At 37.0% G+C, this 17,580-nt stretch overlaps 1 protein-coding gene across 4 annotated transcripts in view; it reads right to left on the bottom strand.

Moving 5' to 3' along the window:
* Ralgapa2 (Ral GTPase activating protein catalytic subunit alpha 2) overlaps window positions 1–17,580 on the bottom strand; it is a 325,597-nt gene that overhangs the window by 95,615 nt on the left and 212,402 nt on the right. For 3 of the 4 annotated variants that reach the window (XM_076851458.2, XM_076851457.2, XM_076851459.2), the window contains 3 exons: window positions 16,704–16,827; window positions 14,022–14,177; window positions 8,127–8,285 (listed from right to left, as the gene is read on the bottom strand). In XM_076851458.2, coding sequence (XP_076707573.2) covers window positions 8,127–8,285; window positions 14,022–14,177; window positions 16,704–16,827 — 439 coding nt within the window. The remainder of the gene's footprint in view (window positions 1–8,126; window positions 8,286–14,021; window positions 14,178–16,703; window positions 16,828–17,580) is intronic. The other variant, XM_076851460.2, reaches the window with a different exon arrangement.

Below are 17,580 nucleotides of genomic sequence, written 5' to 3'. Positions count from 1 at the left end.
CCTTGTAATATTGCTGTCATTTGTTACCTAACTCTAATCATTGAACACTTGCTGACTTGACATGTTTCCTATGACTGGCCACAGTAATATCTTTCTTCAGACTTTTTTAAGGCTCATATCCACTTTAGTGAGATTTTGCCCTTGGAACACACTATTATCTATCAGACTAATTAAGAATAAGAAAAATAATAAACTTCATTTATATCTTCTCTAAATCTCATCCTTTCTTTATGCAAATGTGTTTCTTCTTTTTGATAAATTTAACATTAATTGCAAGGTAGACTGAACACAAACTCCCTCAAATTTTGATTATTTGAGAAAGTCTCTTTTAGTTTTGAATGATAATTGCACTAGATACAGAATTCTAGAGTAGTGGTTTCTTTTCTTCCAATACTTTATATATACATCATTCTACTTTTCTCCTTGCTTACATGGCTTCTGAGGAGAAATCCTATGTGATTCTTATCATTGCTCCTCTGTAGTAGTTTTCTTTACTTTGGCTTCTTTCAAGATTTTTCTTTGTCCTGCCCCCCCTACCACTTAGTAAATGATATGCCCAGGTGTAGATATTTTGGTATTTATCCTCCTTGGTGCTCCAGGTTTTTCTTGGATCTATGGTTTGGTTTCTGCTATTAATTTTGAATATTTCTCTGACATTATAATGTCAAACATTTCTTCAAGTTTTCTTATTTCTCCTTCTTGTATTCCCAATATGTATAGGTTACACTTTTTTTCCCCAACTGTCCCACATCTCACAGGTCTCCAATGCTTTTTTCCCCAAAATTTTTCCTCTGCATTTCACTTGCAAGGTTTCCATCGATACATCTTCAAACTCACAGTTCCTTCCCTCAGCCACGTTAGCTAAGCCTGATAAATGCATTCTTTATTCCTGTCATACAGTCTTTTGAAGCATTCCTTTTAATTATTTCTTAGTTTCCACATCTGCTTACATTAGTCACTTTTTCATTAGTGTTCTTGGCATATTAATCATGATTATTTTAAATTCTTGGTCTGATAATTCTAAAATCTTTGCTAAGTCTGAGTCTGGCTCTCATGCTTGTTCTCTCTTCAAATTGTGGTTTCTGTCTTTTAGTATGCCTTGCAGTTTTTTTGGTGAAAGCTAGATATGATATATCAGGTAAGAGGACCTGAAGTAAACTGGGCTTTAACAGATTTTATATTTCTCTGGCTAGCACTTAGGCTGTCCTTACTGTTTTCCATAGTTGTTGATATAGGTGTCAGAAGCTAAAATTTCTTTGAATGTCCTTGCTTTTTTTTTTTTTTTTCGTCTTACCCCTACATCAACAGGACTTTTGCATAATACACATCTGAAAGACATGGAAGAAGAGCTGCATTCTAGAATCTAGGATTAGATCTTGGTCTTTTAGTGAGTCTGTATCCCTTGGCCATGACCTTCACAAGTACTTCTCAGTTGATTTTTTTTTTTTTTTGGTGGCCCTCACTTAGGTGAGATAGGAAGTCTAGTGTGAGCTAGAGTTGAGTACTTCCCTTCTTCCAGGTCAGACAGTCTCTGTAAAACAGTTTCTCTTGAGAGCAGGCTTCATAAAGAAGAAAAAAAAAATGCTTTGGAAAACAGCTATTCTTCTCCCCTTCTCTGTCAAAGCATAAGGAATTTTTTTTTTTCTCCCTCTAGCCTTTATTGTGACAATCTATAGGGCTCCTAGAGGGAGTGTCCCTCACTCACTTGACTTGTCCATACCAAAAACCTATAGCAATTGGTCAATTGTAGTTGAACTTTTCCTATCCTGCTATTGATTCCCCAGGGGTTTCTGCTCCTAGACTTCTGTTCTAGAAAGCTGTAATTCTCTGTATCTACATGTCTGTCATTCCAATTTGGGGTCAAATGTTTTCCCTAAACTTCAATTCCAGGGTGAATCCAACAAGAGTTGTTGACTTTCATTTTGTTGTTTTCTTGTTGCAAGGATGGGAGTGATGCCTGCCAAGGTACTTTCAGGTGGGACTGGAAATTGGAAAGCCCCCATCTGAACTAAAGTAGACTCTTCCTTCCCATCCTCATCTTGTAACAAATCTGGGGGAAAAGTGGACATCAAAATGGCTTTGCCCAGTCTTTGTAGTTTTTAAAATCTTTGTGTTTTATGTGGAATTATTTCCTCACACCCACCAAAAAGAAGAGCCATGGAAGCAGAAGCCTGCTCAGTACCTATATCACCGTTTCACCTCTGCCTTTCAGGCATCTCCATGAAGCAAAAGACAGTCACAACAGATCTCATTCTATAAACATGAGAAGAGACAACAGATTTGTTAATATCCAGTAGTCATACTCTTGGGAAGCAGGCAAGCTAGAGCAATTGTGGCTGCTTCATGCTAGAATTTGTGTCAAGGACAAGAATCCAAACTTTAATAAGGGAAATGGCCCTTAAGTAAGTAGTTGAACCAGAAACTGTCCAATAAGAATAGTTTTACAAAGACCGGGCAAGGCCATTTTGATATCACTGCCTATAGCACAGAGGAAGCAATCAGACCAGAAAAAACTCAAATGGGAGCACAAAAGGATGATACTGTTCATTCTACTAAGGAAGACTAATAATGAGTTCTCTCATCTTGTAACAAATCTGGGGGAAAGGGGGCCATCTTAATTCCAAAGAGGAAAGTCAAGGAGCCACATGTGGTCTAAAATTGCTTGGTATTGTCAAATCCAGTTAACAATGATAACTAAAAACAAACAAATAAATAATATAAGAAAGGAGAACACTTTCCTCCTTCTACCTTCAGTAACATCATGCTTTACAAAGTTTATTTAAATTATGTTCTTAAACAAATAAGTGCTCCTTTGCTATGGCTTCAATAAAAGCAGTGCAGTAATTGGTGAGGTAGAGCTTTGATCAAAGTGTTCATGAAGAACAAAAAACAGTAAAAAACTTAACAACAACAAATCAGTAAATTTCAGAAAGTACATCCTTGAGGACGAATTCTCTAATTCCAGGGCAGCAGGTCTAGCTTCCTTTTCACAATGGAATTCTATATGCTCCTAACACTCCAGTTGAACAGCCTGCTGCCTGTGCACCTGTGAGTGGGAACTGCATAAAAAGGGGTCTGAAGAACTTCCAGATGCCAAAATCCACATAAGAAACAGGAGAATGATACCAACTTTTGAGGAAAACCAATTGAGAAGGAATTCTCAAAAGTTGAATTATTGTGAAAGATAAAACAGGAGCTAGGAGGTAACTACTAACAAGCAATAGATTTTCTTCCATCTATATTGAGGCTTATCATATAAATAAGTGTTCCTTATTACTCTTTGGCAACTGCTTATGGGTGATTCAGTCATTTAAAAACGCGACAAAAGGGATTACAAAAATCCCTGGCAACCAGAGAATTCCTCTAACTAGAAGTGGTGATAAATTATAGAGATATTTGATTTTAATATAACATCTGCAAATGACAGATGAATTTTCACATAGTTTCCAGTGCCATTCCTTTACTAAAAATAATGCTAATAACAATTATAATAAATTATGAAAATAGAACATACCACAAAAATTCATTTTAGTTGTTCAGTAAATTCTAGTTGTCTAGTATTTTCAATTATCTTTTCTAAATACATGTTTCTTTGTATACTCAAAAGCTAACTGACTTCCCTTAGAATTCCCCAGAGTATTTTAAAGTTCATTTTTTAATTCAAAAAAAGTTATTTGGTTGGGATTAGGATAGATATTTAAGAAAACGACACATTTGAAATTAAAAAAAAAAAAAAAGAAACTTACATAAGTGAGTTGCAAAGTCACATACTCTCCCTATATAATGAGGCCACACGAGTAACCTAAAAATAGTTCCTTTCAAACACAAGTACCAAACTAGGCTCCTCTTGACCTCATACATGCAAGTAGTCTTGAGACTTCTGGCACATTAGCCTTCTGCCAGCATCTCTGGGTGTGTGCTCCAGAAAAAGGTCCTGGACTGTGTCATCCTAAAGAGGGATACATGTCCAGGGCCACTATGTATCTGTACATATGCGTACACATACAAATATTGCCAAAGTGGCAAGAGGGTCAGATATCATTTGGATAGAGCCCTATTAACAGTCACAACAGTTTAAGAAAAGTTCTGGGCATCTAGGACAAGAGAACCCAATCAGCTTTTTAATCCCTGAAGGGACTGTAGAGAGGCCTTAATCCCCATCCTGAATTTTACAGTTGATAAAACAAAGGTCCAGAGAAATTCAGAGACCTGCCCAAGACACCCACCCACTAGCGGCCGCCTTGGAATTGGATTGTTGAGGTCTCATCTTCTATTATCCTTTCCTTCTTATATTCTCAGAAATGATTGAATCATCATTATTTTTTTCTCCCATGCCACATCTACCAAGGTGAGTAAGTAGAGTGTGGAGGACATCAATTCATTTTTCATTCATAAAAGTGACACTCTGGTTGAGGTGATGAGGAGGACTCTTTACCAAAATTTCCTTTTGTCTTATTCCTAGCCAAGGCTACTTGAGAATATCTTTCCTTTGGTCAGATGGTTACCAGTCAGTCACTAATGTGGGCAGAGATAAACATGACCCCAAATACCACAACTCTCACAAATTCATAAAGGCAAACACTATATAAACACCAATATCGCCTTCGACATTGAAAGATAGGGAAAGCAATATGGGTACTCACTGTAGTGAGGGGGCTTTGTGAATTATTTTCCTAAAAAATGAATGGGACATTTTCACAAACCCTTTAAAGTCACTTACTTTCTGCCACATATGCCAGCCTTCCTTGGATAGCTGACTTGGTAACACAAGTAGGAAAAAAAACCCCTAAGTCTGACAATAATGCATTTTGACCAAAGGACAACTGTGTCAATATTTATAGAGACAGATTTACTTTGAAAGTGATTTAACAATGAAATGATGCTTCAAAGCATGCTGCTTTAAAAAAAAATTTTAAAAAAAGGAGTTCAATACAATGCTCAAAAAGTAAGCAGGCCCCTTCAGCCGTGAGGGGTTTATGTACTCCCACAAGCACACTCACAATTCAACATAACATTTCACAAATGCTGTATATTATTAAGAGGCCAATTCTGCCAGGCACATAATTTGTATATTTAAGGGAGGTGTATGGAATGAAAAAAGCAAAATATGTTGAATTTCAAAGGACTTGGAAGCAATGCTGCCTGTGAGCTTGTATTACAAATAGCCCTGCATTATTATATACACTATTAATGAGACTGAGTGAATGAAAGTACAATTTGAATATGCATGACTCTATCCAATAAGCAGGACTTTTGTGTACTGATGAGGTTCCCCCCTTCTCCTAAAAAAGGATTAAAATCATTCTGAGAGAAGTATGGTTGACCAGAGATCAGTAAAATAAATATATTTAGACCACTGGATCATACTGTCTTCAGATGAAATACACAGGTGCTATGAGAAAGCCTTTGACTCTGCCTACTATTTCTGAAACTTACATATAGGCTGTCTTCCTAAAAGGAATATTCTTCAACTTCAACCAGCTGCATCATTACAATCTCTAGACAAAAATAATGATTTTGGTGGAGACATGTAAAAGTAGGCGAGGTTAAATAAACCTTTTGAGTACAAAGCCTTCACTTCTATAGTACAGAGCACTAGTTAAAAGACTGGGGAATGGGTAAATTATTGCACCAAATGGCTGAGAATTAATCTCTGCTGACTAGCTGTAATCTAACGAGGCGGCTGTGTCCCAGGGAGCCCGCAGCATGTCCCTGGCGGTATGTGCAGTGTGTAGAGTCTGCGTGGCACCCTTTGTCCTCGCTCACAGGCGGCCTTTCCCCTCATTGTCCATAATATCCTCATGCATCTGGGACGCGTGGAATGCATTCATACTAACAGACTTACCATTGTTTTCTCTTAGAAGCTTTGTTGAGCAAAGACTGCATCACGGTTACTGATAATTATATTGCTTAATTAATCAAGACAAAAAAAATTTGCAAATCATTGCCTGGTTGCCAAGCAGGGAGATAAAAAATGACAACAATACAAGCTGAAGCAATATAACAAAAGTAACAGCTATCTGATCAGAAATTCTTATATAATGAAGCTATTAATGCTAAATCGGTTAATGTTAACATTGCTCCAGGTGTCTCTACTTAGATGCAAACAAAAAGGCTAACATTATGGATATAAAAGGCCAAATGTTGCCATGGATTCTGTAACCTGATAGAGAGGACAGCCTTTTCATTTGATTAGGGAATGCAATTTAAATACCAGGGACTGAAGCCAAACAAACAGACTTTCCCTCCGAAAGCCTCTTGCATTCACCCTGGGGTCAGTGGTTGGTGAACAAAAGGTCAGCCACACTTGCCCTGGAAATGTCTGGATTAATTTTATTACATTGTAATGGTTTGTACTTTAAATGTAGGGATAACACTAAATTTCCAGTTGCCCATTATTCTCTTCTTCCCTTTAGGCTTTTTGAATTAAAATACTAAGAAAGCAATTTGCTCAATTCATCCTTGTCAGAATTTACGACCAAATTTATAAAATTTACACACATTTTGTAGGAAATTTTAAAAGGTATGTTAAAGATTGCTTTTATGCATTTTATACTACTTTTTAAAAAATCACCTTGACATTATTAAGAAAATTGAAATACCTTTTGTGTTATTTATTTCAAAAATAAAGACAACATTTTAAGGATATTAAATGACATTTCTAGAGGGCATATTGAAAAATGAATTAATAAAGCCAGTTAATCCAAACTAAATATTAAAGAAACGTATTTTCTAGTTTGGAAAGCTACAAAATACTAAATTTATTGGTTCTATAATATTAAAATTTTCACTTTAATTCTTAAAATTAAAGTAGTGCTCTTTGTGAGTACCATGTGAGTACCATGCCATTTCCTTATAGTATGACTGAAAACATACACAAACTTCATATCTCTCAAGTAAAGATAATACAAATATTCAATGTAAAATTTTGGCATCTTTATTCCATGAATAAAAAAGAGTTCTCCTTATATTAGGCTGTGAATCAGCCACAGTGGGACTTTCCTGGTGGGAACTGACCCACATTTACCTAGTTTGAGAATTAATCTACGTGTTAAACTTGGAATTCATTATTGATTTTATTCCTATGAGAGTAACAAAAAATACCAATAGAAATGATAATGATATAACAATTACAACAACAGCTAACAAAGTAGCTTTTTCTCTGGACCAGGTACAGTTTGAAGCACTTTTTCCTTATTAGCTTATTTAACCCTTACAAATGTAATAATTTAGATTTGAAATCAATTTGAACAATAAATTTCAGTGATTTATTATTTTGAATATTAAAAATAGACAGCTTTTAGAATGGTAAGTTTGATCTCCTTCAGGAGAACATTTTAGAATGAAAATAAAAATTATATTTAATATCAAACTGAAAAATAGAGGTCATTTTTCTTAAGGAGTGGGTTTAATATGCTAAATGTTTAATTTAAAAAATTTTTAAAACATCTTAATAATTACAAAACCAAAATAAATCACTGTATAAAGCACTGTTAAAATACCACTAAAGGCATGATAAGGATGAAAACTGCAGCCAATTTAGTACATGGGATCCAGACCATTGGATTGTTCCAGCCATTCTGGTGATCAATACCAACAGACATGGCTGAATTGATTCTGTGATAAGGTGCTTCGATTGTTAATACCCATCACATGGGCTGTGCTGTAGAGGCTAAGTCTCTTTGCAGACATGGCTGCTATCATTCAGGACTGACCTCTCTTAGCACAGTCCAGGTTCATCAGACAAAGTTGGATTCTATACCCACAATTATCCCTAAAATGCTAGTTGTGAAAATGGGCTTTCTTCAACTGTTATTATTAATCAATGTGTCCAAAATTTAAAATTATAATCTTTTAAATTACAAAATTTTCAAAACAAGATATTTTTTAAAAAATCATAAATTTCTTTGATTTTCAGAGGCCTAGTAATACAATATGGAATTTTGTGCTTATAATGAAAGATACTTTGCAAATCCCAATTCATATTAAATTCTTATATGGCACATATAATTTGGAGATATGTAAAAAATCTAGCAGTTGGGAAAAAGTCCCCTTTAACATTATCACATGTTTTGAGAGTGAATTATATGGTAAATGGTCTGGGCAACAATGTGGAGAAAACATACCTCGGGTTTCTTCGTTATGGCTATAAAAAACATGTGATTCTTCATTGGGTAAATAATGATTGAAACATCTCCAAAGGCGGTTGGGATAATACCCCTGCGGTAGTCCCTGGAGTGTTCAGACCAGACAATGTGGACCTCATCATTCCCCAAGTGACGGAGCTGCAACAGCAAATTGGCTCTTTATTAATCAAGGTGATAACAGCAGTTTATGAGGGGTCATGGTTTACAAATTGAATTATAAAACACAGAGGCAAAAACTTTTACTACCTAAAAGGCTACAACACTGAAGTCTTCTATGAGGATTTTAAAAAGCACAATTCTGTGAAAATACCACTTACCTTCTATGAAACACATATGGTACTAAGAATCACATCCAAGCACTGAGGATGTATTGTGGGCTGGATGGGCCCAAGACCTTTTCAAGGATTTTTTAAATGGAATTGTACCTCTGCATTAAAGCCATATGCTTTATATGGCTGAGTATGTTTCAAAAATAATTAATGATACGAGTTTTTTAATCCATATTACATTAGCCTCTTAATGGTTATTAACAAAATAAGAATATAAACATAAGAGAATATAAGGCATTATAACACAATTGTTAAAAAAACATGAAAGAAACTAGTCTTGTGACAAATCTTTAAGAAAAAGAACATATAAAATTATCTTTGTTTAGGAAACTAATAAATGTTAATTAAATTTCATAGGAACACTAGAACCTAGCATTGAAAAAGCTCCTTACCATACAGACAGTGTGTTTAACCTTCCCACTAACACTCTCAGGTATACTATATCATCTTTATCTCCTCTTACCAGGAGGAACCATGTGCTCAAGAAGTCAAAAGTTGTGCCTACTCAAGGTTGCGTGAACAATACATGTAGAGTGGGCCTGGGAACGTTGGCTGGAGTTTCTGGTTCAGAGTATTTGTTCTGTTCCCTGGATATCTAAGTCTACACCAAAAGCTGCTTTGTTGCCATCACTCAAGCAGTTTTTCCCACTTGTTTTATCATCTCATACATAAAGGGTCCGTAAAGTCCCCAAACAAATCACAGATTCCTAGTCACTTTGAAGAGGCCTTAGCAGATAGGTCCAGGAAAGGACCCTCTGAGAGTTTTTCCAGGGTCCAACTCTTGTTAAATCCAAGAATACTCTTGGTAAATCTCCTGAGTGATAATCACACTCTACCAAGCTGGAGAACACTGCATATGACATCAGTTAAGAAGCCTGAAAGCATGACTAAAAAAACAAAACAAAAAACTAGGCTATAAAGATAAAAATTTTGGACCAAACTGAATTCTAAAACTGAAGGCTGACTGGTGAAAGTCCTTTTGACACCCACTGTGACGGTGAGGTTTCTGTTTCTGACTTGCAGCAGCAGAAGGACATTACCTATCAACACAAACAAGCATTTTTGTTTGTTTGTTTGTTTTCTTATCTAATAGTGGAACATCAAAAGTGACCAAATAGAGATATTGTGTTTCAGTCTTGTCTCAGACAAAAAAAAAAAAAAGGACACTCTGGAATGCTCTGTATTTAAAACATGTTAGAATAAATACTATTTTCTTTACAGACTATTTGGCCACAAAGGGAAAATCCAAGGTGACTCTAACATGGCCTCTCTTCTATTTATAAGGTTACAAAAGGAAGTTGTTTGCTGTGATGTCTGCTTATTCTTCACTCTCTCATACTTCTGGGAATGACTGTACAAGTCAGTTACTTAAAAAATATCTGCATCTGTCCCTTCATACCTACACTGAGGGTGCATGATTCAATTGTGTCTGAGGATGGGCTCTAGGACAAGTGCAACTGCAGGAGTTGAACACTTGATGTAGTTGATGACTTTCTAAATTCAAAATTACACTACATCTTTTTCTTCTTTCCCCACTCTCCCACAGTCCCCTTACAAATATTATAGCTAAAATAAGAGCAGGCAAAAGGCATATCCAGCCCATTACACAAATAGTTTAAAAAACAAAAAACAAACAAACAAAAAGACAACACTGGATTCTCATAATAGCCCTGGTAACCCTGGACATCTCACTTCATTCCCATCATTATTTCATTTCATTGTTTTATAGTGAATGGACATCAAACCCAGGGCCTCTCATTTGCTAGGCAAGTGCTGTTCCCCTGAGCTACACCCAAGCTCTACTTCCATCTTAGATACTATACCTTCGCCTTCTTTCTCCTTCTTAATAAACTATGTGAGGACCTTACAACAGACTCCTACAATTAATTCTTTTTAGAGTAAAAACACAGTAGCCAACACTGTCAACAACACAAGCAAGATAGGCAGGTTTCCACATTTCAAGAGAAATGTGCATAGTATCTAACTGAAACTCTGACAGGAATTTGGAGCATTAGAAGTTAATCTTGAGAAATGGGGTTGTTCTGGAGCTCAGAACTGCAGCACTCATCCTGAAAAGACAGTGACATTGGGACCCATTGGTATAACAATGGCATAAACATCTGAATGGGAACAGCTCACCTACCAAAAACTTGGGATGTTACTCTGGATGCCAGCATCTAATACCTGTGTAGCTCTTTGATCCACTGTAACTGAAGTGATAACAGTGATTGCTGAAATTTTGCTGTTACTCTCTCCTTTATAAACTGGTTACTCAATCACATAACTCAAGTAAGCCTCTCCTAATTTTATTTGCAACTGTATTCTAGAGCCACAACACAGGGGATTAGTATCCCACTAATAGACCCTTCCTTCTAGTGTGGTGATTCTATAATTTAGGAGGAGCTGTTTTTGTGCGATAATAATGCAGTACTCATCATTTCAGTGCTGCTTTCAATGTCATGCACCTCAGACTTCTGGAAGCATTACAATTTAATTAACTAAATCACAAACTAAAAGCTAAGGCCATGGGACCAATTGGCTGATAAATCTAGAGCATAAAGCAAAATTACACCCTCTTCTGCCTATGACAAGAACACAAGTAGGTAAAACAAATAAAATTGATCTGGACAAAGTGTCCACCATGTCATAACATAATAAAAACCCTAGAAACCTTAAAGTCTTACTCTATTTAAAGGAGATTTTAGTATGTTACTTTGTGAGTTTTGATTAGGGGCCCTCCAATTAGAAACCCACCTGCCATTCGGCTCAGGGCACACAAGTCAAGTTGATCTGATGTGTGTGTGATTCAGGGGGAGACTGATGAGTCTCCTATTGGCATGGAGCTGGCATTCACACTGGCCCTTGCTTCCACTGCACAACAGACTGCAGAAGGCCCTGATGTTCATTGGGCTTACAACAAATGCCCACTTCTTCAGTCTCAAGAAATCAAGCCCATGTGCTGCCACTTCTTGTCTTGATAGAGTTCTAAAGTCCCTCCACCCGAGCCATTGTGCCTGCTGCTGCCAGGCTGCACGCCACTGGTGACACTGGTCATGGTCCACACCTAATAGGCTGACCTCCTTTCCCTACTAATTGCATTACATCGCCAGCTGGCTCCAGAAGGAGTCGTCTGTTTGATTGAAGAATTCCTGCTCCTCAGTGGGCCCGGCTGCTACTTTTACTAAGTAACAGTCAGGCCTGACATCCCCATTGTTCAGCTGACAGTGTGCCCATCCTAAAATCTAAGTTTTATTTGTAAATTAACCAAGAAACTTCCTGCCAGAACAGCACTGCCTGGAGACTGATAATGTGGGCCTTTCATCCCTTTTCACTCGTACTGTATCACTGCCAATTTGTTTTTTATGCGGCTGGCCAGCCTGAGGCTATAAAAGCCTTGTAAGACATAAGTGCAATTATAGTCCTGGAGTCAAATGAATTGGACAAATCCAATAGCACAGCTCTGTCCCCACTCTGCAAACCCCTACAGCAGTTAGATTAGCTGTGAAAAATCTAATCTAGCTAGAGCTAACAAATATCTGCAGTAAAGGATCAAGAGTTCAGTATGGGGTTGCAACCGGATTGCAGAACTGTAAAAGTCCCCCCATGACAGGGGCAGAAGAGAGCATGAATCACTTTAGAATTTTGCAGCTCATTTTAAAGCTGTTAGGAACAATTTAGTTAGAATAAGACAAGGAACTGTGGGCCTTTGTTACTATGATTTTTAGTCTAGCTGTGAGACATCCTGTTATAGAGAGTTTATTGCTAATGATGCTAAACCTTAGAGCTGCAAAAGGTATCAGCTGAATTTTGATTATTATAGTAGGGAATCTTTCAACCAGGCCAAGACTTGGAACATTATTTATAGCATGACATTTTGGTCAAGAAAAACAGTATGTCTTTTCTCATAAAAATAAAACAAAACCATGCCTCTTTACTTAAAGAAATACCTTTAAAATATTTTGTTATCTTTTAACAAAATATCTTTCTACCATAAGAAAATTAATAGAATATGGTGACACATTTGCAGAGTAGCATAAATTTACAACGTACCTCATCTTAAAAACAAACAAACATGATCATGCCTTCAGGGCTCAGTAAGCTGTACTAGACTTTGAGATACCAGAGAGGTCCCAAGGGATGAAGTCCCTTCCACTAGGGGAAGCCATCAGAACCTAAGACTTGGAGGTAGTTCCTCCAATGCCTGTGGGAAACAGCATGTGGCCCACACCTTTTGCTGTGGGACTCTCATTTTCTGAAAGACAATATACCATGTGGGACTGAGGGATGAAAGCCTCATAAGTTTCTCAATGCAAATCAGGCTTTACACACATCTGAGATACTTGATCACTATGAAAGTTTTCTGTGATTGAGCCATGACTTGAGTTTTGATACCCCACATGCACTGCTTCATGTATACCAGGTACATAGTCCAGATGGCTGTTGCTGCAATGGTGAAAAAACAAAACCACAGAGAAATAAAATATAAAAGGTACAGTAGAACCTATCAGCTATTGCTCATCTGACTAATGGGGGAGGGGAAAACAATCAGTTAAACCAATGGGCAAAGCCAAGGGCTAGTCATCGAGATCTTACCACATACCATGTTGAATTTTACAGAGCATCCTCTCATTCACTTTGCTCAACTACCCTGGGACATAGGCTCTGCTTTTAATCTTATTTAATAGATGAAAAACAGGCATAGGTGGATAAAATAACTCAACACATACTTGAGCTCAGGTCTGCAGAGTCTGGCTCTAACCTCATCCTTAGACTCCCCATTTGTCAGTCTTAGCACCTAAGGTGCTATACTCAGTTTCTTGCATCAGAATAGATGAGTACAAATCACAGCTGTTCTGGGATGTTTCTCTCATCTGGAAACTTACAGGAGTGGTTTCCTTATCAGACTAAAGTATTTTTTCTATTACCGTGCTCTTCACTCCTAACACAGGGTGACCTGAGGTGAACAGCCTGGTGGTTGGAAGGTAAAGGACCATGTTTCCCTGGGTGAGTTCGCTTGGGGCACCAGGTTTCCTTTGAATTACAGGGAAAACTGACCATAGGGCCACAGCTCAAGGAGAATGAAAGGTACCCAACAGCAAAAATGGATGGCTAGGCAGCAGCACATCTGTATTTCTCATTTTGGCAGATGCTATCAACTTATTCCCAGCAAGCCTGTGGTGGTGGCGGGCTTATTTCCCAGAGCACCATTAATACTTTTGTCACAAAGGCCATTACGCATTGCAATCTTTAATAGCTTATGAGGTAAACTATATTATTTTCTGTCAGGTGATATGAATATGAGAGAAGATCCCAGAATAGCAATATTTTAGACCCTTCCTTTTCCCAATCCTTAATATTGGGTCTTAAGTTTGTGCCAAGTTGGATTTTAGATTCACCACAAGTGTAGCCTGGGGAAGAGCAACAGTGAAGTTGAGTCCCAAGGAAAGCAGTCTCAGAGCTTCAGGACCTGGTCTTTGTCCCGTCCTAAGAGGGCCTCCCCTATATACCAGAGCAGCTAAGGATGGTCCCCAATGAGGACCCTTACCTTTTTGGTAAGTGAATCATCTGAGTCTGATGGCATCCGAGTGGAAACATGAAAAATCACTTCCACAGTAGAGGTAGCATAATAAGGGGCCGTCTGACCAGTGCTGCCATTGCGCTGAAGGCCACCCATGAACCCACAGTGGGTGGAGAGATCCACCTAATAAAGATCACATAGAAAGAAAAGACTGAAGGTCAAAAATGAGTTGTGAATGTGAATTTTTTAAAAACAAATGATTCTCACTTCATATCTTTTTGGATACAAACTTATAATATAAAACAAAATTAGTCAATGCTAAAATATTAAAGAAATAAAGAACATTACAATTAATGTTCTCCATATTCCTACTATTTAAATATTGCTCCATATTCCTACTATTTAAAGAAAACTACTATCAAAGTTCTGGTATATATTTCTCTAACTTTCTAGTACCTATTTTTGGTATATATTTCTCTAAATTTTTCCATATAGGCATACAAATATACACAGGAGTCCCCACTTACCTTTGGGAGCTATGTCCCAAGACCCCCAGTGGATACCTAAAAGTACAAATAGTACCAAACCCTACAATACACTAGTATTTTCCCCTATATACCTTTGATAAAGTTTCATTTGTAAATTAGGCACAGTAGAGATTAACAATAACTAATAAACCAGAATAACCAAAGCAATATATTATAACTAAAGGTATGTGATTTTGGTGTCTCTTTCGCTTTTTCAAAATATCTTATTACACCTTCACCTTTTCACTTTAAGAAGCATTTTATGGCTTCTCTCTGGGATATCAGAATGCCAGCGCCAAGAACCTTGCACTCTGGGGCCAATACATATACACACAAACACACACAGTTTCTCCACTGATGGATTTGTGGGGCTTTTTGTTTTTTCAAACCAGATGGAACACTCAAAGGAGTGTTTTTCTAAGATGTTGTATCAAGGGGTACAGATATTACACAATTTAGTAGCTATCACTAAACTGTTTCTCCAAAGGATTATCACAATTTATACCACTGTCAAAAGTTTATGAGTCATAATTCATTTTAAAGTTATGGTGTGAATGCTCACTTTGTACTAAATCTAATTTTTTAACTTGTTGGGGGAAGAGAAAACCTCTGGGGGAAAGATATGGCTTTTTTAGCTAGGAGGTATAGTCTTGTGTGTGGTTTTACAACACACCATCTTTTATCTTGTCCCATTTTTCTTTCAACACACAGCCGTTTCCCCTGTGTGGTGGGCCCCCGGGACTCAGGGTCACCAATGATTCTTTCTTTATCATTCTTCTTTATCATTGTTTCAGTAATTTTTCTAAACACACACACAAGAAAGAAATAGAGAAGTCTCTTCTGTGCCAAATAACAATCTATATACATTCTGGATTAATGTTTTGTTTTCTCAGTTGAGAATGTATGATTTAAAAACTATATTAATTAAACAACAAATATATTCTATGACAAATAAGAAGTAACCTTATCAGCAAGAACAACAAAGATTTATTGGAAATGCAATAGCTCTTAGACTAAAACCTACTTGGCTCTTCAGAAAGCGTATGATCCTAACCTTGGTGTACTCTTGCCCTGACCCTAATTCTATAGGAGTCCCCTTGCTAACGCTGAACTCTCAGAGATAAGCTGTGCTTATGTACCCAGAGTTTCTCCTTACCACAGATAACTAGGAAACCAAAACAAAAGGAAGAAAATTATTTTAGATATTTTGATTTCCATTTTATCAACCTTGAACTCTTCATATTCTGGGGAAATATTTTCCTTTAGACTTATGTTTCTAGGGGAGAGGTGTGTGTGTGTGTGTGTGTGTGTGTGTGTGAGAGAGAGAGAGAGAGAGAGAGAGAGAGAGAGAGAGAGAGAGAGAGAATATATTTTTTAGCTGGCTGCTGTAGTGCATGCCTGTAATCCCTGATGCAGGAGGATCACAAGTTTGAGAAAAGCAGCAGCAACTCAGTGAAGCTCTAAGCAACTTAGCGAGACTCTGTCTCAAAATTAAAAAATTAAAAAGGGCTGGGGATATAGCTCACTGGTAAATAAAGCATCCCTGCGTTCAATCCCCAGTGGCGCCCACCCCCCAATTTTTTAAGAAGAAAAATAAAAAAACCTACAAAATTTTCAGTTATCAATCATCCTGGGGAACTATGTTAGGGAAAAAAGTTGATGGGTAAACTACCATAGCTATTATATTTTATTTTATTTTCAACTTTTGACTTCATCCAACTCTTCCTTCATCTTTTTACTTGCCAAGTTATTGATTTCTTCTCTAAAAGCTCCATTTCATGGCCCAAACCATTGTTTCCTTGCCCATATTTGTTTTCTCTTACTATAAACCACCTATGACTAGGGTGAGTCCCTCTGACTATTCTGTTCTGATACAAAGCAAATGAAAAAATACGAAGTGGAAAGTTAAGGGGAAACAAAAGTTCATGTAAAAAGCACTAAAAGTTCACGTATAAAGCAACTAATAGAAGATGTCAAATTCAATGTTCTCTAGTTCCTGAACTAGAGAACACTTTTTATTCAAATAGAGGTACTAAAGCCAGATTTAAAGTTAGATAGTCAGTGTAATTAGGCTATATTTGACTATAAAAACACATGCAAAACCATATGTAATTAATATCTAGCTTATATACAGTCTTAAATATAGTTAGTCAATAAATACCTATTGAATGAAAGTAATTACCTCCCATCCAAGACCAGCCACAAAATCTTCATATGCTTGGCTTCCTCTTTCATTGGAGAGGATTGAACACTTGTCTTCTTGACCTTCGGCAATGTAAAACACTGCAATTTTGTGTGTCTCACGGCTGTTAAATTTTTAAAATAAAAGGAGTTAGACTTCTCTTGTATAAAGTTTTATTTTGTTGCCCAAACCAGCATAACTCCCATTATTGAGCTCACATCTATTGAGAACTTCCTAGAGGTCAGTCACTAAGATAGCTTGACACATGATCTCATTTACTCTTTGCAACTGGGGATACTCTTTGCCAAAAGGGCTGGGGATATAGCTCACTGGTAAATAAAGCATCCATTTTATCTACCTTGAACTCTTCATATTCTGGAGAAATATTTTCCTTTAGACTTATGTTTCCAGGGGAGGTGTGTGTGTGTGTGTGTGTGTGTATATGTGTGTGTGTGTGAGAGAGAGAGAGTATTATCATATCACCTGCCTTGCGGAAGTGGTTGGAAGGAGACAAAAGGAATTTAAATAAAAAGCATGCAGGGTAATGGGACTGGGAACTAGATTAAGGCAGTCTCGTTCCTAGACTATACACTCACTCAGACATTAAATATACTGAACCCCAGCATGTTAGAACATACCATTTGGTAAATTATTTTCATTTTTGTTAAATAATATCATCTTTTAAAGCATTTCAAATAGATATCAATTATGAGTAGATATATGTGCATACCCACAGCATACCCACAGGTAGTCACTTTCTACACCTTGAGTCACTTTCTATACTTGGTAGGTCCTTGATTCTATAAGATATGCCAAGATATGACTTTAGGAGAAAGAGAAACTTCTTCCAAGCAGCACATACTTAGGTATTTTCTTT

Source organism: Callospermophilus lateralis, chromosome 3 (genome assembly GCF_048772815.1).
Source record: "Callospermophilus lateralis isolate mCalLat2 chromosome 3, mCalLat2.hap1, whole genome shotgun sequence".
NCBI classification, from domain to species: domain Eukaryota; kingdom Metazoa; phylum Chordata; class Mammalia; order Rodentia; family Sciuridae; genus Callospermophilus; species Callospermophilus lateralis.
The sequence above is the reverse complement of the archived record's forward strand: the minus strand, read 5'-3'. Positions and strand labels throughout refer to the sequence as shown.